This window comes from Lissotriton vulgaris, chromosome 5, assembly GCF_964263255.1.
Source record: "Lissotriton vulgaris chromosome 5, aLisVul1.2, whole genome shotgun sequence".
Taxonomy (NCBI): domain Eukaryota; kingdom Metazoa; phylum Chordata; class Amphibia; order Caudata; family Salamandridae; genus Lissotriton; species Lissotriton vulgaris.
The window spans coordinates 1,715,714,185-1,715,735,960 of record NC_141693.1 but is presented as its reverse complement, the minus strand read 5'-3'; the positions used below and the strand labels follow the sequence as shown (position 1 = coordinate 1,715,735,960).

General features: G+C 48.2%; 1 protein-coding gene across 4 annotated transcripts in view; it reads right to left on the bottom strand.

Moving 5' to 3' along the window:
• GPATCH8 (G-patch domain containing 8) overlaps positions 1–21,776 on the bottom strand; it is a 351,647-nt gene that overhangs the window by 210,299 nt on the left and 119,572 nt on the right. For 2 of the 4 annotated variants that reach the window (XM_086923894.1, XM_086923896.1), the window contains exon 4: positions 20,816–20,859. The exons of the other annotated variants lie outside the window; for them this stretch is intronic. In XM_086923894.1, the coding sequence (XP_086780020.1) occupies positions 20,816–20,840 (25 nt within the window). In that variant the 5' untranslated portion in view covers positions 20,841–20,859. The remainder of the gene's footprint in view (positions 1–20,815; positions 20,860–21,776) is intronic. 4 annotated transcript variants of the gene reach the window in all.

The following is a 21,776-nucleotide window of genomic DNA, read 5'->3' as shown; positions in this document are numbered from 1 at the left end:
CTAAATGAATGTCTTGGTTATAGTAACATGTGACAGCTGCTAAGCTATAACCGGAGTACCTTTAAATGACAGTAGTAGGATGTTAACTATGAGGTCTTTGACAATAGAATGGTATGCTGATAAGCTATGTGTTATATGTGCTAATATAAAGGATAATGTCACTTATGGTGTGATTATTGTACTGTCCACTTGACATGGGGAAGTGGTGTAAGCTTTTCCATTACCGTTGTTTTAAAGTGATGTATACTATAAGCAGCAAAGAAAAAATAAATCTGGGCATTTTGAGCGATATTTAATGTTTCATTACCGTAAGGAAAATTAGAGAAATATTTCCTGTACCACATTCGTTTAGATACCTCTAAACTTCATAAGGGACTGAAGCATAAATGAGCTTTGCCCAAATATGTCACAAGGGGTGCTTTTTAAATTCTGGCAGCTAATTTAGTGGAGTATTCCACCTAGTGAACCTATTCCTGAACATCGTGCTGTTCTGAATCTCAGCAGCCCATACAGAAACACATATTTAATAGGCATTGGCATAGCCAATAGGTCTCGCCTTTGGGGTCTTGTAAGTGTTTAGAGAGCCATTGGCTGTGTTAACGTTTTTAATATGTGTTGCCGAGCATTGTGAATGTTGTGCAGCATGTTTAAAAGTTATAATAAAAAAGTGTTATAACCATTTGTCACCTTATATATAACCTAGGAAACATTATATACAACTGAAGTACCCTAGTAAAAAACAGAATTAACACCAAAAATGTGTTCTTGTTTTTTTGTTTATGTAATGCGGTCAATATTCCGCTGCCTGTTCTAGTGCTTTTTCGTTATAGTTTTTTTCGTTAAGTGTAAGCGCACTTTCACCCGCAAGGGGGCATGGCATGTTGGCGCTGAACAGACGTCTATTGGTTACCCAACTTAATAGTACTCATTTTTTTCGACCTCAGAAAAGATGAAAGGCTGAGTGAATCTGCAGAGATTTGGATCTATGACCATGAGGTCGAACACAGTCCCCTGCAGTGAGCACAAATACATTTAAAACCCGGGAAACATGGTGTATGTTGAGCAGAGTGCATGTGCATAGCCAATAGGTCTCGCCTTTGGGACCTTATAAGTGTTTAGCCATGCAACAGTTGATGTTGTTGTACCAAGGATATTGTGCTGCATAACTACTTATAAGGTCCCAAAAGCAAAACTTATTGGCAATGCCAATGCTTGTTTTTTTTAGGTGTTCATCCTGTACAGTGTGTCCCAATGTACCTCGCCAGACCATGCAGCGCTCCATCAATCTTGTGCTGAACAAAAACAGTTGAATTTCCTGTGAAGGGGACGAAGAGATTCAGTCCTCGATAACTAAAGGTTTCTGGAAGTGCAGGAACTAGGACTGCAGCGGGTCCCGGCTGAGAGATCCCACCATCATTGGAAGGGCCAGCAGTGACATCCCTTATCAAGGGTGGGATAAAAATCAGTGTTCTCAGCTGTGGCTCTCTCCTTTGCACATTACACCTGAATCATTAGTATGCACACAGTGAAGTGAGAGGGCAATCAAGCTCCACACAAAGTAAAGAGGTACTGGGCGCTACATTCACTATCTGCCCAGAGCAGACCTTGGGTATTCAACCATGCCAGTGTCCTAGTGGGGGGAAAAGGAGCTCTTTTTGGGGAAGGGCGTGTGACCCCCAGATGTCCCCTCCCCTCGTTTCCCCAAAGCCAGGAGAGTCCCACAGATATGGGCCTATGAGGGACATGTGAACGCTTAAGAGATGTGTAAAAAGGCACCACATGCTCCTGTCCTAGGGGCACCAAAGACTCCCTAGTGGATTTGTGGTTCTTCTTGCGCGAGATCTGTGCGCCCCAAGTATTCACTAGGGGATGGTTTTTGGCCTGAGCCCAGGGCGCTAATCATGAGAGGGGAGAAAAGAACCGTCCACATAAAGGTCCTGCAGACAGCAACATCTGATACTTTGGCTCCACGATTCCCTTTGAAGTGCTTGTAAACGTTTTTAATGTGCTGCAGTTGCTCTTTTTTAGCACCCTCTCAACCCCCTACCTTGCCCTCCCATCTGCCTCTCAATCCTCCATGCCACATATCAACATCCCCTTCCTCTCCCAACAAACAACTTAGCGCCAGTCTATGGGCGTTACATTGTGGGTGATTAGGATGAACCTGGGGGTGCGGAGATGTGTAATCTGAGGCAAGCCGCTATTTTGATGTTGCCAGGCAAGGACAGACCTGTGACAAACAGCTGCTGCCTCATTTTTTATTCACTAGCTGTAGCGAGGGCGGTACATTTCTATCCAGCCAGGGCACTACTGGAACAAGGGCCAGTCATGTATGCACCAGCAAGACAGAATATCCATCCTCCCCCCCCCCTTCCCCAGACACCCATAGTTGGAATCGGAGTGCAAAATCACTCAAGCTGCGTGTCGTTATGGGATGCAAAAAAGTCTTCGAATGGTTACACAAATCTTTAACATATCTCCTTAATTTTTTGGTATGAGAGGCAATGGTCCTGGTAGGAGCAGGATGAGTGGAGGAGGAATGGAGGAGTGGAGGAGCAGGCGGGGTATCCAGTGGGGCCAGTCTGCAGAGTAAGGCGGACAGTCTTCACGTGCTCACGCGAAGGCAAAGGAAAGCAAAATTGAAAAAGAAGAGGCACGAGGAAGAAACTGTATGCGCATCATTGCGGGGGGTATGTCCTTGTTCATTAAGCGAGCCAAGGGGAAAGGAGCATTGAAGAAGGCGAGGGGCGACCTCCGAGACTGACATCCCCCTTAGATTAACTCCGAGAAATAGGGACCTTTTCAGCGCCATATACCTTTTGAGCTGGAAAGCACACACCCTTGCAATAGCTGGGCGCACTGGGCCCCCCCCCCCCCCCCCCAAAAAAATTGTAAATCTGAGCCTGAAATTTCAGCTGATGCTGTAGATAAGACGAAGAATAAAATGAGATACTATTCGGTTAAAAAAACGCTATTTTTGCCACAAGTTCAATGCCTTTTTAGAGGACATCCACTATGAAAGAATAGGTCCAAATGATTTACCTTCAAATGCTTTGAGTAGCTTGTTATCATGAGTATTTCCTGAAGGAAAGTGTGAGAAGTAAGAGCAAAATGCTCCTTCATAATGAAAGAGGCAGAAAAACACTGCCTTTCTGCTTTATGAATTGGTCCTCCGCCATATCACGTATGCGCTGAGAGCGAGACACTACACTGCGCGCCCACGCACGCTGGGCGGATTTGAAATGCCAAAGGGGACAGAAGTTGGCATGTTGTGAGAAAAACAGCAGAAAAAATTCACACAAGGATCTCGGAGGGTTGAACGCAGCTTGCAGCTGAAGAGGAAACAAGACCAATGGTCAGGGAAACACGAAAAGCTCCACTGGAGATTCGCTTTGAAATCCTTTCATGGACAGCCACACAATTGCGCCCAGGGTATAATATTTAATAAGGAATTGTGGCAAATCATGTTGTGGGAGGCTGCTTGCTGTTTACATGTGCCAACCGCTCAGAGGAAAATGTTCACAACGCGTACCCATCTTGTTCTTCGGGAGTATGCATGGAGGGTGAGTTTTTTTATACAGTAGTACGTGCACAGCAGAAAAGGAGGCTAGATGCTAGCTGTTTTGTACTCACTTTCCAAACAAAGCAAGTGCATTATGAAGGTGGATGCAAATAATTTACAAGCGGTCTTCGTCAGACACGCACAGAGTTTCCCTTACGGGAGCAAGCAGATGCGCCATCCGTTTTGAAAGCGCGATCGAGATAATTAAAAACAGATGGTGCTGATGCTCGCTCCCGCAAGGGAATCGCAAAACGTGCACGAGGTGCAATACAAACCAATGCAAAACATTCTCACGTTTAGGCAAAAGTCCTGAGCGATAGCAAAATGTCCCCTTCTAAGCAATGCTTGCGCGCTGCGTAGGCGAGATCTGAAAAGTGTGCATCTGCCACAAGCCAGACAAGGTAAAGAGCCTGCTTTTATTTGTTCATATTTGAAGCAGTATGCTACATTACGATTCATGAGATCTGGCACCGTAAACGTCTGTTTCGCTCCCCATATTCGCTATCCTAGATCAGGTGGTTACCCTTTTTTGCATCTTACAGCAAAAAGAAGGAACATGCTACCATCTGTTTTGAATGCCATGCTTAATTATTTAAAGTTCTGCAAAAGTCTTAAAAACATAGCTAATTTCCACTATCTGTAAAGTTTGGACTGCCGACTTTTTTCTGGGTTCAAATCTTAGCACCAAGATACATAAGTGAAGTCCTAGGACACAGTTTATTTTCGTTGAATTCCTCTGTTATCACAGCAAAGCAGATCTTATGGATCAACAGTCTCCCTTGACCTCTGTACCTGCAGAAGCTTCAATGGTTCCTAGTTCACAGGTGAAACACTTAAGGCCCCTCACTTCGGCCTTAAAGACCATTATTTAGGATGGCTGTTTTTACTTGTCTCCTGCCTGCTCCCATACAGTCCCAAGACAATGCTTCCAAGAGCGCTTCAGATCATCCCTCTTAATACCCATTTTGGGGGCAGATCTTTTTCCTATCCCGTACCCCAAACCTTGGAACAATCTTCACATCTCCATTTCAATGAAAAAAATCCTGCTCCCTTTTTGCAAGCAATTTATTAGATGGCGCTTCCACTGAACGTCAAAGTCGTCACTTCTGTCACCAGAGTGTGAACTATCGTGATTGTATCCCCAGGCTTGCATCCTATCCTCTTGGATAACACGTGCTCAGTCTCCATAGACTCACTCAGTCCAGACAGCCAGGACAGTTACCCAAACAATCACGCATGGACGTATTGGAATTTATATCCCCTTGTCACATGCGGATTTCAACATTGTGAATAATACTAAGGCATTCTCATTGCAGCCTTGATTTTTATGGATATTTAAAAGGAACATTGTCTAATTAAATCCTTGAGATCGGCATACCGTGAGGAGATTCTATTTGTGACAATTGTGGACACTACCAAGAGAGAGAAGTATGTATCATTATTGAACAACCCTCCCACCCCATACAGTGCAGCTGCACAGTTTTAGGTTGCCCTATACAGATATCACACACACGCCCATCACTGTTCCGACGAAGTCCTGTATGCGAGGGCTTAACTAGCCTCATGCAACAGTCAGGTGAAACGTAGACAGCATATCTAGTATATCTTTCCCTAGGAGTGGTGGGCTTTGATACAGTCATCAGCCCTCCAAACAAGGAAGATTACAGTTGGTTAAGAAACTCTGAGAGGGTGGTATGAATTTGTCCCTCTCATAGCCATGGATGTTATCTAAAGAATTATGCGGACTATTTTTACTGTGTTTTTTCCCTAATCACCACACACATGAGCACCTCTATTAACACCTCTTTTTCCACCTGTTTCAGAGCAACAAGAATGATGAAAAATGTATACGTTATACATGACCTTGAATAATAAAATATAAAATTTGAAACAGCATTAAGTGTGATCTGTGCAAATTTTCTTTCCGCGCTCACTTGTATTGCAAACTGAATATTGCAATTGTCTTTAGGACCACACTGTTATGTGTACTATATGCTACCCAGATCCTATGGCCTTCTTGGGTTACCCCATTTGTTTAGAGTGGTGCCTCTGCTGGGTTCGTGCTATACAAGCACCTCTGAATACATTCACATTGGTTTCTTTTCTGATGGTGTCAGGACATCATAGGTGGTAAACTTCCCAATAGAAGTTCAAAACCTACATGCTCTGGATAATTCCTTACTTAGCCCTTCTGAGGCTATCTGGCCTGTAAGAACACCTTATCTGCCTTCATGTGTAAGGCATCTTTCCCATCCTCCTCTCTCCTGGTGCAAGATGTGGATAAATATTTATTTCAGGTTATGTCTCATTTTTGTATTCTTCCCCTTCAGACCACAACTCCACTGTCATGCAGAAGCGCAGTACAAATACCCAAAATAAAAACATAATACTTGGTTTAATATACTTTTTATGGTAAACAGCTTGCAGTGCAGAGCGGATAGGCTGAAAAGGTCATAACGGGCAGCTGTGAAAGCTACTACCCTCAAAGGATCTACTGCATCTGTCACAGTGACACTGGTTCTGGGTTATTAGCTGGGTTATTAACTGGTTCTGGGTTATTCTGTGCCCGTGTTAGCGTCTTAATCGCCTTTTGTATTGTTTTTGGTATTTTGTTTCCGTGTCAGCGTTTTCCTTCCTGTTTGCCCGCCTACCTCGCCGTCTTCCCTCCCCGCTTCCCGCCACCACCGCAGACCCCGCCCCTTTTTTCCTTCTGTTCCCTCCCCGCTCCCGCCTCCCAGCTGCTCCGCCCACCCGCGCACTTCGCCTTATATGGCGACCGTGCGAACGCGCAGCGGTCACGCGCAGCGGGCGCGCCGATTGTGCGCCGAAGGCGCGCCAAAGGTAAGCCCGTCTGCGCCCGTCCGCGACCGGATCGCGACCAGCGCCAGGACCCCTGCCCCACGAAGACCCCGATCGACACGCCTGACGTACTCCGCCGCCACCCTCATCACACTCAACACCGGCCGACTCCCAGAATGCCACCAAGCCACACCACGACGCACCCATGGACCTTTCAGCTGCCACGCCTGCAAGTTCACCTGCATCCGGACCTGCCTCGCACCAGCACCCGCCAAGTCGAACACCAGCAGCACCCACCTCAAGTGCATCCTGCTCAACACCCGCTCCGTCCACAGACACGCCATCGAACTCTGGAACCTTCTAGACACCACAGCCCCTGACGTTGCCTTCCTCACAGAGACCTGGATGAACGCCTCTTCAGCTCCCGACATCGCCATCGCTATCCCAGAGGGCTACAAGATCGTCCGGAGGGACCGCAACGCCAACCAGATGGGAGGAGGCATCGCCATCATCCACAGGAACACCATCCGTCTCACGACCAGCACCGACAACACCCTGACCACCGCCGAACACCTGCATTTCCAGATCCACACCGACCCGAACACCACCCTCAGAGGCACCCTGATCTACCGACCCCCGGGACCACGCACACAATTCAGCAAGGACATCGCCGACTTCGTCAGCCCGCATGCCCTCCCCTCCGCCGACTACATCCTCCTGGGGGACCTCAACTTCCACCTGGAGAACAACAACGACCGCAACACCAGCACCCTGCTCGACAACCTCGCCAATCTTGGACTCAAGCAGCTGGTGTCCACCCCCACCCACCTCGCCGGACACACACTCGATGCAGTCTTCTCTTCCAGCACAGACATCGACTTCAGCCATGCCACAGAGCTTCAATGGACGGACCACAGCTGCGTCCACTTCACCTTCAAGAGAACGACGACCCACCACCACCAGCAACAGGCCGCCCGCAGAAGCTGGAACAAGATCACAGCAGACCAGCTTGCCACCTCCCTGAGCCAGCACCCTCCTGCCAGCTCAGCAAACCCCAGCCAGGCCGCCGACAACCTCACGAAGTGGATCAGCAACTGCGCGGACGAACTCGCCCCACTGAGGACCCCGCCCAGCAGACCCGGCAGCAAGAAAGCCCCGTGGTTCACCGACGAACTCAAGTGCTCCAAGAAGAACTGCCGAGCCCTCAAGAAAGTCTGGAGAAGGGAACCTACACCGGACAACAGGACCACCTTCAAGCTAGCCATCCGGAAGCACCACCAGCTGATCCGCGCCGCCAAGAAAACTGCATTCAAGGACCGGCTGGACAACAACGCACACAACTGCAAGGAACTCTTCAACATCGTGAAAGAGCTATCCAACCCCAGCGCAGGAAACAACGACATCACCCCATCGCAAGACCTCTGCAACTCCCATGCTTCATACTTCCACAACAAATCGCGGACATACACAACAGCTTCAACAACCAACCAACGCACACCAAGACCGAACAACCACCCCCCACCACCACCCCCCACGCCTGGACCCCGATCAGCACCGAAGACACCATCCACACGATGAACTCCATCCACTTCGGATCACCGACCGACCCCTGCCCTCACCACGTCTTCAACAAGGCTGACGCTGTCATCGCACCCCACCTGCGAGACATCATCAACACATCCTTCGACACCGCCGCCTTCCCTGAGAGCTGGAAGCACGCCGAACTCAGCGCTCTACTCAAGAAACCCACAGCGGACCCCACCGAACTCAAGAATTACCGCCCCATCTCGCTCCTCCCGTTCCCAGCCAAAGTCATCGAGAAGACCGTCAACAAGCAGATGGCCGCCTTCCTCGAGTCGAATGGATCCCTCGACACCTCACAGTCCGGCTTCCGAGCCAATCACAGCACCGAGACCGCCCTCATCGCCGCCACCGATGACATCCGAGCCCTGATGGACAACGGAGAAACAGCGGCCCTCATCCTCCTAGACCTCTCCGCGGCATTCGACACTGTCTGCCACCGCACCCTAGTACAGCGCCTCAGCAACGTCGGAATCCAGGACAAGGCGCTGGAATGGGTCATCTCCTTCCTCGACGGAAGAACACAGAGAGTCCGCCTACCACCGTACAAGTCAGAAGCCACCAAAGTCATCTGCGGCGTCCCTCAAGGATCCTCTCTGAGCCCCACCCTCTTCAACGTCTACATGAGCCCCCTCGCGGCCATCGCACGCCAACACAACCTCAACATAATCTCCTACGCCGACGACACCCAGCTGATCCTCTCCCTGACCAACGACCTCGCCGCCGCCAGAGCCAACCTGCACGAAGGGATGAAAGAGGTAGCCGAGTGGATGACGACCAGCCGCCTGAAACTGAACTCGGACAAGACGGAGGTCCTCATCCTGGGCTCCTCACCCTCCGCCTGGGACGACTCCTGGTGGCCTCCCGCCCTGGGCACCGCACCCAAACGGACAGACCATGCACGCAACCTGGGCTTCATCCTGGACTCCTCCCTCGCCATGACCAGGCAAGTCAACAACGTTTCCTCGGCGTGCTTCAACATCCTACGCATGCTACGGAAGATCTTCTGGTGGATCCCCACCGAGACCAGGAAGACCGTCACCCAGGCCCTCGTCACCAGCCGACTGGACTACGGCAACGCCCTCTACGCCGGTACCACCGCCAAGCTCCAGAAGAGACTCCAGCGGATCCAGAACGCCTCAGCCAGACTCATCCTCGACATCCCACGAACCAGCCACATCTCCGGACATCTGAGAGACCTTCACTGGCTCCCCGTCAACAAAAGAATCACCTTCCGCCTCCTCACCCACGCGCACAAAGCCCTACACGACCAAGGCCCGAGCTACCTCAACAGCCGAATCAACTTCTACGCTCCCAAACGCCACCTCCGATCAGCCAACCACGCCCTCGCCGCCGTCCCCCGCATCCGAAGAGCGACGACAGGAGGAAGGTCCTTCTCCTACCTGGCCGCCAAGACCTGGAACTCCCTCCCGACCGACCTGCGCCTGACCCAAGACCACCTCTCCTTCAGGAAGAAGCTGAAGACCTGGCTGTTCGAGCAGTAGCAGCACCCGCCCCCCCCTCCCCCAGCGCCTTGAGACCCTACGGGTATGTAGTGCGCTTTATAAATGTCATTGATTGATTGATTGATTGAACAAACAAAACATTCTTATAAGAAATGCTGTCCTCTTTCCTGTCTATCTCACAGTAGGCAAGACGCATGGAAGTGGACACTTCTACCAAAAGGTGATTATAATCTTAACAAGAGAAAGGGTATCATTCTATGGCTCTCAGCAGGAATTCTATTCCCAGTAATATCCAATGTCTCCACAGATTTATTTATAGCTCTAAATGTAACCAGGGCTCCCCAAAATCACCAGAAGAAATGTGCAGACCTCTGCATTCTTTCCCTTAAGCTGATTCTCTGACACCAAATGTAAGGCACATTTTGTAGATCTGGTTTGATTGTGCATTGACTATCTAGAAGACAGTTGCAGTGAGTGGGCTGTGGCTCTACCTAGAGGATTATTACTCTCTCAAGCGTGGTATTGGCTCTTCAGTGTATCAAAGCTTTCCATGAATAGTTTCCACAATAATGCATAAGACGCTATTTTACATCTGAAAAGTACATCACACTGTTTCTCACATTCATTTTTTTCTCTCCTATATGCGTTCTTTGCCTATAGCAATTGTTTTGCTATTTTTATCCCGGGAACATGTACAGCTGAAAGAGTGATCTTGTGACCCAGAGCCCAATCCCAAATCACCTGGGCTTGTTGGGAGAAAAAGGGCTGACTTTGTCCCGCCTTGTTTGTTTATGTAATGCATACTTGTTGTATTGTCTGTCCGAATTAGTATGGAGGACTCTCGTATGACTGTTCGAAAAGATTTCAAGGCCAAGAATATGGCCCGTAGATCAGGGAGGTTGATATGCCACTTCCTTTGTTGTACATTCCACTTTCCGTTGACAGTCATCCCCTGAAGGTGCGCTCCCCATCCCTCGAGGGAAGCATCCGTGGTGATGGTAAACTTTGGAACTTCTACCAGAAATGCGCATCCCTCCTGTAAATTTTTCATCTGAATCCACCAGTGAAAAACTTCCCTCATACGAAGGGTTATGTGAATAATCTCTTCGAACGACCCCGAAACCTGCAACCATTGGAGGTTGAGCTCTTCTTCTAGAGGTCTCATTCTGAGACGACAGTTTGGTATTAGAGGGATGCAGGATGAGATCATCCCCAGGAAAGATTTGAACTTTCGAACAGAAACAAACTCTTTTTCTTGTAGTTGGCGAGCCATCTTGCAGATCTTGTGTTGCCTTTCTCTCGAGACAAAAGCCTGAGCGAGATGGGTACCCAGTGTGGCTCCCAAGAAAGACTTTCTTTGAGATGGAACGAGATGAGATTTGTGGAAGTTGATGGAGACCCAGAGACTGGAAGAGACAGGCATCTCTGAACATGTGCGCTTGCCATTGCAAAAGAACTGGCCTTGATAAGGCAAGTAAGGAACTTTTTCGATCGCTCCCTTCCGAATCATTGAGTGTATTTGGGTGAACAACTCCTGGATATGACCTGGAGGTGGGCCCTTGGGAGGAGAATTTGGGGGAATTTTCACGAATTCTAAACTGTGTCCTCTGGCCACTATATTCAGGACCCACTTGTCTGTAGTAATTGCGGACCAATTTGAGTAGTATTGGGATATTTTTCCTCTGACTTTGACTGGGGGAAGGGTAGAGATGGTGGCAGGCAGCGTGTCTCACAGTTTTTTATTATAATCTCTTCCACGGTAGGAGGACTTTCTTCTGGACTGCGTGTAAGAGTTACCCCTTTGTCCATAAGATTGCTGTTTGTAGGGTTGATACCGTTGGTTGGATTGAGAGATTTGATAGGACCTCTGCTGATTGTAATTTCCTCTATTAGAAAAAGATCCGCGTCCTTTAGCTCCTCGAAAGGACCACTTTCGAATCTGCAGGCTACCCAAAGATCGCACCGTTTCAGTGTCTCTTTATGGCCTTTAGAACCTAGTCAACATGCTGGCCAAAGAGAAACTCGCAATCAAAAGGCATGTTAAATATTTTGGTCTGGACCTCGTGGCGAAACGATGTGGACTTCAGCCATCCTTGTCTTTTTAACACCGCAGCACCTGCTAGCAGTCTGAAGCCTGTAGACACCACGACTACTGCTGCATCGATTATCTCTGCTGAAGCAAGCTCGCCCTCTCGTAATATCTGCTTTGCCTCAGTTCTTGCAGGTTCTGGTAACATCTCAACATAGGGGGGAGATGTCGGACCACCTCTGCCTGTCGTATCTCCCTAATATTGCTAGGGAGTTCGCAGCTCTTACAGTGGTTGCAGCCATCGTGGGGACCTTCTTTACGATGGAATCTAAGTGCCTGCCATCTCTATCAGGTGGAGCTGAGAAGAGGGGTTCCTGGCACGTCTTTGCGCCGCTTGAGCGACGACAGAATCAATCTTAGGTTGTCCCATTAGGCATGCAGGAGATTTGTCCGGTGCCTTGTATTTTTTGTCTAATCGGGGCAATACAGCCGGAAGGCAATTGGGTGTTGCCATAATTTTTAAACATTCCTTCCATATGAAGTCAATGATGGGACTCGTTCTGACTTGTCTTCGCGGCTGATCTTTAAAATCATAAAGAAAGCAATCTTCTTTCTTTGTTTCCATTGAGATTGAGAATCTTAGTGTTGGACCTGGCCTCGTGGCGTGGTTCCCCCCCTGTTCCTCAGTGTCCAGCTAGCCCCGCTCTGCACCCCGAAACCCTTGGCAGTCCCGTTCCCTGTCCGCCACGCTCCCTACACGACGCTACCAACAGACAACCATCCATGCATGCTTCTCCCGGTACCGGGCACCCTGAACCTGCATCACCCCACAGGGCCACCGGCCGCAATTACCCTTCCCGAGGTCCCTGACCCCATAGCCTTGCCCGACCCCGGTCCCAGCGAAACTTAGGCTGCAGACGCGCCATGCCCGGCTAGGGGGTAGAGGACTTCCTGAGTGAGATAGGACCAAAGGGTCTCGATCACACCTCTGGCCTTCCCCCGTGGGCTGGTTTCGATCACACCTCTGGCCTCCACGAGAGCTGGCTCCAGACCCTGCTGGGCGTCTTGGAATTCCCGGACGCATGTTCAAGAGGATCAAAGGGCCAGCTGACGGAACTCCCCGACGACCAGCCACAGGGCATGAGATCTCCGCCTGCAAGGGTCTGGACATTAAAGGGCCACTGTGCTATATCAAGGGTCGCCCAAGAACTAGCGGGCAGTTGTATCCTGGACAAGAGAGCCCTGCTGCTCTTCAACCCCCTGAGGAGAAAACTGAACTTTAGAACTCATCGAGCCCTGCTGATGCTTTCGCGGCTCATTCTCGTGAAGACGGAACTGGAACCTCAGAGCCCTGCTGATCTCGTCGCGGCTCATCCTTGAAGACACTCAGTTCACTCCGGATCGAGCCCTGCTGATCTCGTCGCGGCTCGAGGAGAACCTTGGTCCGGCTGGACCATCGTCGCTACCAACACGACCTGATGCGAGAGGAGTGAGTACAGCAGCTGGTACGACCACCATCGCCCGTATCCCCCGGCTCGAGGATTGAGAGCTGTGCGCAGGGTACGCTTCGTACTGGCCTGATACTGAGACTGTCCCACTTCCTTGCTCCCCATAACCGAGACTTTACGATCCCTCGATCGCTTGTAAATACGTGTCCATTTTTCATAAAGCTCTACTATTGATAAAGAACTTGCTTACTGAAATCCACGGTGTGGTGTCCGTTCATAAGTGTGGTGTGAGCCCAGTGTGTACGATCTTAGACCCGGTGTCCTCCCCGGCGAGGACTTCACGTTAGGATTCAGCGGTATTCCTGGGAGAGGCGGATCACGGGAAGGTCTGGAAAGTACATTCTGACCCCCCCTGGGATTGCCCCTCTAACACTTAGTAGCCCTCTCCATCAGTACATGAAAACCTCCAATGTCTACTGGAGGCGAATCAGCCGCAGCTGGAGCCAAAGGTGATGGCGTCTGAATCTGATACTCGTCCCACTCAGACAGACTAGATTTCTCATCCACTTCTCCTGCTCTATCGTCATCAGTGGTGTTTGCTTCTTGCGAGTGATGAGAAGGTGCTGGAGACTGTGGTCTTGGAGATCTCAAAGTGGATATAGAGGCTCGAGAGTAGATGGAAGGGATGCAGCTGACTCCGAAGGAGGAAAATGACAATAGTAATCCTGTAACATATACTGTAAAAGACCAAGAAGCGCCAGAGGCATCTGTGCTGAGGGCACCGTGGCTGGAGCTTCATCTACAGATTCAGAGAATTGTTCTTAGTCTGGATCCTCCTCTTGATATTTAATGAGCAGTTCCGATGGATTTAGTAGCAGTGCGGAACCTGTCAATGTCAGATTTCTCCTCATCGTCATCTGAATTCAGCAATTGGTCAGGCAATTTAAGCGGTCAGAGCTTGTAATGAGGAGCCACGTCTCTGAAGCAAAGAAGGTGACGAAATTGGTTGGCCAAAGGAGGTCTTAGATGGTGTAGAAGACCATACTTGCAACTCAATACATTTTTAGGTCTCGTGGCGTTAACCGCGCGAAAACGCTGTCTCGTCAGAGACCTATTGTCATTGGCTTCGCTTTCCAGGAGACAAGGCCTGGCCGCGCGCATCGTCAAGAGAGGGATCGGAGCGGGTGTCGCGCACAATCACGCGCTCAGATTCCGGCAGGCTAGTCAAACACACACCCACACAGATGCGCGTACACACACAGGCACACACGCACACACACACTAGCGCACATACACGCACACACACGAGCGCACACATACAAAGACACACAACACCACCGCCGCACACACACAAGCGCGTGCGCACACACACACCAGCGCACACAGACACCCACCCTCCCCCGCCACCCCCCCCCACTACTAAGCCCACTCACCTCATCGGCGCAACTCCGGACTTCAGCCGCCACCGCTGGGCTCTCCCTCGGGCATGGGAGCCCTGCGTCATCACTGCTCTTCTCCTGACTGCTCCTCTCCTGGCCAGCCACTCCGTGGGCGCGAGCTTCCAGCAGGAAACGGAAGTACCGCCCCACAGTAGTTTTTGTCACGCGCACCACAGCACCAACGGTAAGCGGGCTTCGGGGGGCTTCCGTTTTTTTTTGTGTATTTTCTTTGCTCGTTTAGGTAGCCTTTAAACCACTTAAAGGGACATTTCTGAGACAGTGCTGCCTCAGCTGCATGGTCACTTAGTTTCAAAGTCTTTGCATTGAGAAACTTTGCTGCATTTATCCAGCCAGGTTGCCCCCAGTAAAAAGAAGGAAGCACTAACAGCTGTGAGCATGTGCGTGAGGTGCATCATCAGAGCTGTGTGAATAATAACAGCTGTGAGCCCGTGCCGGAGGTGCATCATCAGAGCTGTGTGAATAATAACAGCTGTGAGCCCATGCCTAAGGTGCATCAGAGCTGTGTAAATAATAACTGCGTCAGCCCCGTGCGTGAGGTGCATCATCAGAGCTGTGTGAATAATAACAGCTGTGAGCCCGTGCCTAAGGTGCATCATCAGAGCTGTGTGAATGATAACTGCGTCAGCCCTGTGCGTGAGGTGCATCAGAGCTGTGTAAATAATAACTGTGTCAGCCCCGTGCGTGAGGTGCATCATCAGAGCTGTGTAAATAATAACTGCGTCAGCCCTGTGCGTGAGGTGCATCATCAGGTGTGTGTGAACAACAACTGTGAGCCTGTGCGTGAGGTGCATCAGAGCTGTGTGAATAATAACTGCGTCAGCCCCGTGCGTGAGGTGCATCATCCACATTGCTCAGGTCACCCAAATTCCTGCACTCTCTACCACACTGCTTTGAAGAACAGCATACCCTTGCACACACTCTCACTGCTCACCAATTCTAAGTTTGCTAAAACATTTATGCAACGCATTGTCATACACAATGCCAATAACTCAAACTTTAATGCTACGAGACCTATTGCATTATAAATGCTGTGATAAAAGTGGTGTCGACGGTTTCTTCGTAGAAGGTGGCGTCGAAGGCGTCGACAAGACAGTCACTTTAAGCGATGGTGTAATCTTAGTCGACGATATTTGACGACGAGGAATCCTTAGTCGACGGGACATTTTTCGTTGACGATGAAGCTGTCGACGACGAGGTAGTCTTAGTCGACGGTGGGGTTGTCGACATCAAGCTGGTTTTGGTCGACGAAGCACTCGGAGGAATCTTTCCTTTTTTATTCGGCGACGGAGCGTCGACGATGGAAGGCATTATCTTCGTCAACGAAATAGGCCTGACCGAGACCAGCGTCGACGGTGAAGAGGCCGATGACATGATCATCTTGGGCTTAGGACATGAGATGGTTACAGTCGACGTTGAGGTGGCGTCAACGATGGTAGTCGACGACTATGAACAGACGTCGTCGGAGTAGACTTTCTTCTGAGGTAAAACCTTCTCAGGAAGCCGCTTAGATGTCAAAGACTTTCCAGTCTTTTTAGGGGGCGAAACAGATCCAGAAGGTGGAAAAGCCTTTTTACAAGAAGACAGGCCAGAGCCCTTGGAGGGCTGAGCTTTCCTCAACACCTTAGTGTAAAGAGTGTTCCAACGCAGAAATTTGGTTGAAGTTCTTTATTGTAGCATAAGAGAAACCAGGCCCTCCAGCTTCTTCCACTCATCCAGTTTCTTCAGAGCCCACTTCAATGAATAACATTCTATGTCCCCTAGCAACAATCAACATTCTCAAATAATAGATCTCCACATATCTCCCCCCTTACACTAAATAAAAATGAAATAGTTATAAAACAATACACAACACATTAACAAAATAATTTAAGGAATCATGCTGTACACATTACATCGTCCTAAATTCCAGAACATATTAGCATATTCAAGTTTGAGGAACATGACATTTAGATACATTTCCACAACTCCAAGCTGATCTGTCAGCTAAAATAAGAATATTCTTCTTTACACTTTTAACTTGTAGAGGTTTTGAATATTTGCTTTCTCCTTTAATAACAATCCCTCTTCTCACAGTAACCCAATCACCTACAGCAAAATCAGGATTCTTAACACCTTTCCTTAAATTGTAGTGATCCATGGCAACCCTTTGTTGATTTCGAACATCACTTTCCACTGCAGCACGGTCCACCTATACACATTCTCTATCCTTCAATCAGCCCGGAACCTCTTTCATACCTGGTTCACGTCCTTTCAGAGAAACGAACGGGGACACTCCAGTCACTGTATGCGGTGTAACCCTATAAGACCACACTAGTTTTTTAAGTTCCTCAGACCACACCAAACCATTCGCTAATTAAAGCTGAATGTTGTCCATCAACAGACGATTGATTCTCTAAACCAAACCGATCGCCTGAGGTCTGAACATGGCCACCCTCTCATGGACAATTCCCATTTTGCATAAAAACTCCTTCATTCTTTTGAAAACTAGCTGCACCCCATTATCTGATACTAATGTTTTTGGAATTCCTTCATTTAAGAAAACTCTCTCCATAAAACCAATAACTTTTTCCGTCTCAATACAATCCGTGGATTCCACAGCAAACCACTTAGAAGTGATAATCCACCAACACCATCAAAAACTTGTTCCGGGATCCCAATTTGACTATAGGACCCAAAAAATCAATGGCTAATCTTCCCCACGGCCGTTTGGGAAATTCATTGCATGCAAGTGGTGGTTGCCTCACAATTTTAGTTTTGTCGCTCATAGCACATGCATAACACTCTTTGACAAGTTCCTCAATGTCACTGTCCATCCCTGGCCACCAAAATGACTGCCGAACGCGCCTCTTAGTCATATTCCTCCCAAGATGTCCTTTAAGTGCTATGTTCATAATTTTACACCTCAAAGCAATTGGGGATACTAATTTCTCTCTTCTCCACAATTTTCCATCACTCACGCTCAATTTGTCCACAACATGATAAAAGCTCCTAAAACGTACATCTAACATTTCTTTAGACCACCCTTCAGACACGCAACCCATTACTTTCAACAATTCATCCTCAGACATACTTTTGTCCCATTCTTTTTTATCAAAAGCTTGTTCTTCATTGCACCTAATCACATCCACTACTGCTTCCATATCTTCTTTAGTGGAATCTATCGGCATTCTAGATAAATAATCCGCAACAACATTCTTTAAACCTTTCATATATTCCATTTGAAAATTGTACTCAAGTACTGACCATATCCACCTAGAAATTCTGTGAGTGACATTCCCATCCAATCCTCTTCCACCTTTTAAAAAAAAATGTACTAAAAGGTTTGTGATCAGTACGTACCTTGAAAGGTAACCCCCATACAAAATATCGAAAATGTTTGATACCCCAACAGCATGCGAGAGCATCTCTCTCAATCGTGGAATATGAGATTTCTGCTCCTTGAAGCCTCCTAGAGCCAAAACCAATGTTTCTTTCTACCCCATCTTGAACTTGGGATAACACAGCTCCAATCCCCACGCACTTGCATCAGTGGTAACATAGGTTTTCCCTTTGACATCGAAATGTCCAAGGGTAGGTGCATGCAAAATTCTTTTTAACAGAAATAAACGCATTGTTACAAATTTCATTCCATTCAAAAGTAACACCATTCTTCATTAACAGTCTCAAAGGTTCCACTATTTCTGTGAAATTCTTTATAAATTTAGAACAGTATTCTGCTAATCCTAGAAAAGACTTTAACTGCTCTTTGTTGAGTGCAGCCACAGAAGAAGGCGTCCTTCCCTGCCCCTGGGGGTCTTTTGAGGGAAGGTCCTGCAGATTTTACTCTCTCACCTCATGATCAGGATAAAGGCAGTGAATGCACTTTTTGTGGGGGATCTTCTTTAAGAAGCCGGAGCTTTCCACTAGAATCACAAGGCCTGAAGAGAGATTTCTTAGTAGATGACATCCTGGATGAAGAAATTCAGTCAGAAAGTGAAGTACTGAGCAGAGCTCAGGGAGACTCCCTTCACACAACGTGCGGTAGAAAATCTGAGAGCCTGAGCCTCTGGGGAGAACATTCTGGTGGGTGCTGTCGCCTGATTGGCTGCAGATTGGACTATACAAAATGACTATGATAGTCATGAGTGTGGAAGTTTTTTCTCTTGTAGCTTAGGGCTACTTTACTTCCTGGTTAGTTATTACCAAGGTTTTTTTGGTTGTCTGCATATTATTGCTATTTTATGTACTGTGCGACTCCCACTCCGACGGGGAATGATTCAGGCATGTGAATCTATGAGAGACACCCAAGTACTGGAGAGTAAATGTAATCCCAGGAGGTTCTTGCACCAATAGAAGTTTAAAATTGCACTGGTATGTTGGCCTACTGTCTGATATCCAAAACTGATCGAGCTCAGGACTAAATATATAGAACTCACACGCAAACAAATGGTAAAAGAGAAAACTGAGATTTTAACAATCACTGACAAAGCCAATAGGTCCATCCTATGTGAGAGCTATTGGTCTCTTATCCATGTTGTATAGAGGTGTGGCTGCTGTTCAGTTCGTGGCGCAAAGGAGAGTGGCATAGAGAGTAGTGGAGCAAAGGAAAGTGGCATAGACCGAGTGGCACAGTAGTAGTGGCACAGTGTGGTGGGGCACAGTGGAGTCGCATAAAGCGGAGTAGTGTACAGCGGCACAAGAGTTTGAGTGGAGTGGCATGGCATAGAGTGGCGTTGCGTAGACTGGAGAAGCGCAGATTAGTACAGTTTAGGGCGTAATTAACGAACAAGGACCCAGCTTGAAATCAATGCAAAGGTATAAGGCGTAAAGGGGATGAATGGCTAAGAGGCCATGAAGAATGTGTGCAGCAGCAAGAATCATGAAGGTCCAAATGTGTGGTTAGTGGGCATTTATATACAATGGCTTTATCCAACCCATGTAAAATGTAACGAGTAAGACAAGATGCAGGTGTAGAGAAACAATATACTAATATGTGTGAAAACTGAACAAATGAAGAAAGCGATCGCCGCACGAGAACTGAAAACAGAGGAAGTGTCCTAAAACTTGTATCTCAATCAGCGTGATGAGCGGGCAGACATTAAGTTGAATCAATTTGTGCTTGTTCCATGCTTTTAAAATATGCCAATGTGCAGTTCCTAAATATGAGGGAGTGTTCAGGTCTGTTATGAAGTGCCCTCACACACCCCGGAGGATGTCATGCTTCATCATTGGGCCTGCTCGTCGATGAGCCGGCGTTGCAATGCCAGACAGGCACCCGCGAAGGGGGTCTTTAGCGGATATAGTGTTTGATGAAGCTGTTGGGTGTGTGAGGGTATGTGGACAGAGTGGTGTCGCGAGTGTGCAGTGTACTTTAAAATAGGTCTAGTACTGCCCTTGTCAATTTTATACTGTGGGTGCAGTAACCCAACTAAAAACTGTAAGCCCTCCATGGAGATAATGGTCTTACAGGTTCTAACTGTTCGACATGTTTCTTGCCTAAAAAGCCCCTAGTGAGTCTGGTGGCAATTCATCAGGACCGTGGTATTTAGGTGAAGGTGATCTCAACTCTTACACTACCGCAATGCTGGTTCTTGACGTTCTGATGTAACCAGCGTTGCTCTTTAGTACCAGGTTGATTGGCCTGGAGTTCTGAGACCCCTGTAGTCTGAGGTCAGAGAACACTGGGGGTGTCAGCAGAGCACTTTGTTGCTCGTACCGTAGGGTGGCGTGGCAACTAGCTGTAGTCCAACCCCTGCTCCGGTCTCAGACCTCAGAGTACAGGGGTCTCAGAACTCCACACCAATCGACCTGGTGCTAAACCAGCACTGCGGTCGAGTAAGAGTCGAGATCACCTGCTCCTATATACCACAGTCCTGATGAATTGTCACCAGACCCGCTAGGGGCTTTTTAGGCAAGAAACATGTCGACCACATGCACCAGATAGACCCTGTAGGACCATTATCTCCAGGCATGGGTTAAAGTTTTTAGTTCGGTTAGTGCACCCCCAGAATAAAATTGACATGGGCAGTACTAGACCCATTTTAAATTACACTGCACACTCACGACATTGCCCTGTCCACATACCCTCACACCCATCGGCTTCATCAAAAAAGATCTCTGCTAAAGAGCCCCTACACGGGTGCCCGGCAGGCATTGCAGCACCGGCCCAACGAGGACCAGGCCCAATGATGAAGAATAACATCCTCCGGGGTGTGTGAGGGCACTTCATAACAGAACTGAACACTCCCACACATTTAGGAACTGCACATTGACATATTTTACAAACCATATCTAGGAGTATATGTGCAGAACCTGTTAAAAAAGCTCCTGGTTCCTTCTATTTAAGTAACTTAATTCCATGCTTCACATAATGAAAAGAAAGTGATGCCCGGGACAAGTTAGCGGATTAGGAGGCAGCAAAGAAAAGTGACACTGAAGCAAATGAATGGTCATCAATAGATGGGCACAAAGCCCGCTTTTGTAAACAATACCCCTATGCCAGCGCGAACAGCACATGCTTCATCTCAGGCGAGACCTAAAAACAGAGTAAATGCATTATTTTTTCTGTTGAATAATTTTAAATAACGATTTTAAAAAATCATTTACTTTGTGTACTAGGCAAATCCCTACCCTCATCTTTTTATCAAGTAAATGTAAATGTAATGTAAATGTATTGGCATTTATATAGCGCACTACTTACCCGTAGGGTCCCAAGGCGCTTCGACCGCTGCGAAACCCTTCCTGGCTTCCCTGAGAGATGGTCCCTTAATGGGTATCTCCAGGGTGAGACCAGGCATCCCCGGCAGTCTGGTGGGGCCGTTAGTGAAGATGAGGCAAGCTAATGCCCAGAGTTGCCGAGTGTGATCGCTGATCAGAGTGGGCACCGAGGCAAGAGAATTATCGAGTCCGCTGACCCTGGTCCAGAAACCTGCCGCGCCGGGAATCGAACCCTGGTCCCGGGCCGTCCTCTGCTCTCGGGTCTGCCGCCTCTAACCAGTGAGCTAACCAGTTAAAACTAAAACCACTGTATAGAGGTTCAACAGTTTCTCAGCTTCTGTGTTTGCCCTGGTCTCCGACTTCCCCACTCCCTTTTCTGTTATCATGCAAGTCCTTCTCATCCTTTCTAGACATCACCTACTTTCCCAGAAGTATGCCCACTCCGCTCCTACCACACAAAATAGGCTATTCTCCAAAACACACAGTGTAATGTGTGAGTTTGTCTGACTAGTCCTCTAGGAATTAGAGGAGCACTAGTCAGACAAGCGCACATATGAAACCATGTGTGTTTTGAATAATAGCCTCGTTTGTGCGGTAGGAGAGGCGTGGGCATACTGCTGGGAAAGTAGGTAATATCTAGAAAGGAGGAAAAGGACTGGCAAACATCCAGAGACCGGAACTCCTTCAAGCATTGTGTGATGCAGCTTACACACTGCCTTGGAGTAGGCACTACAT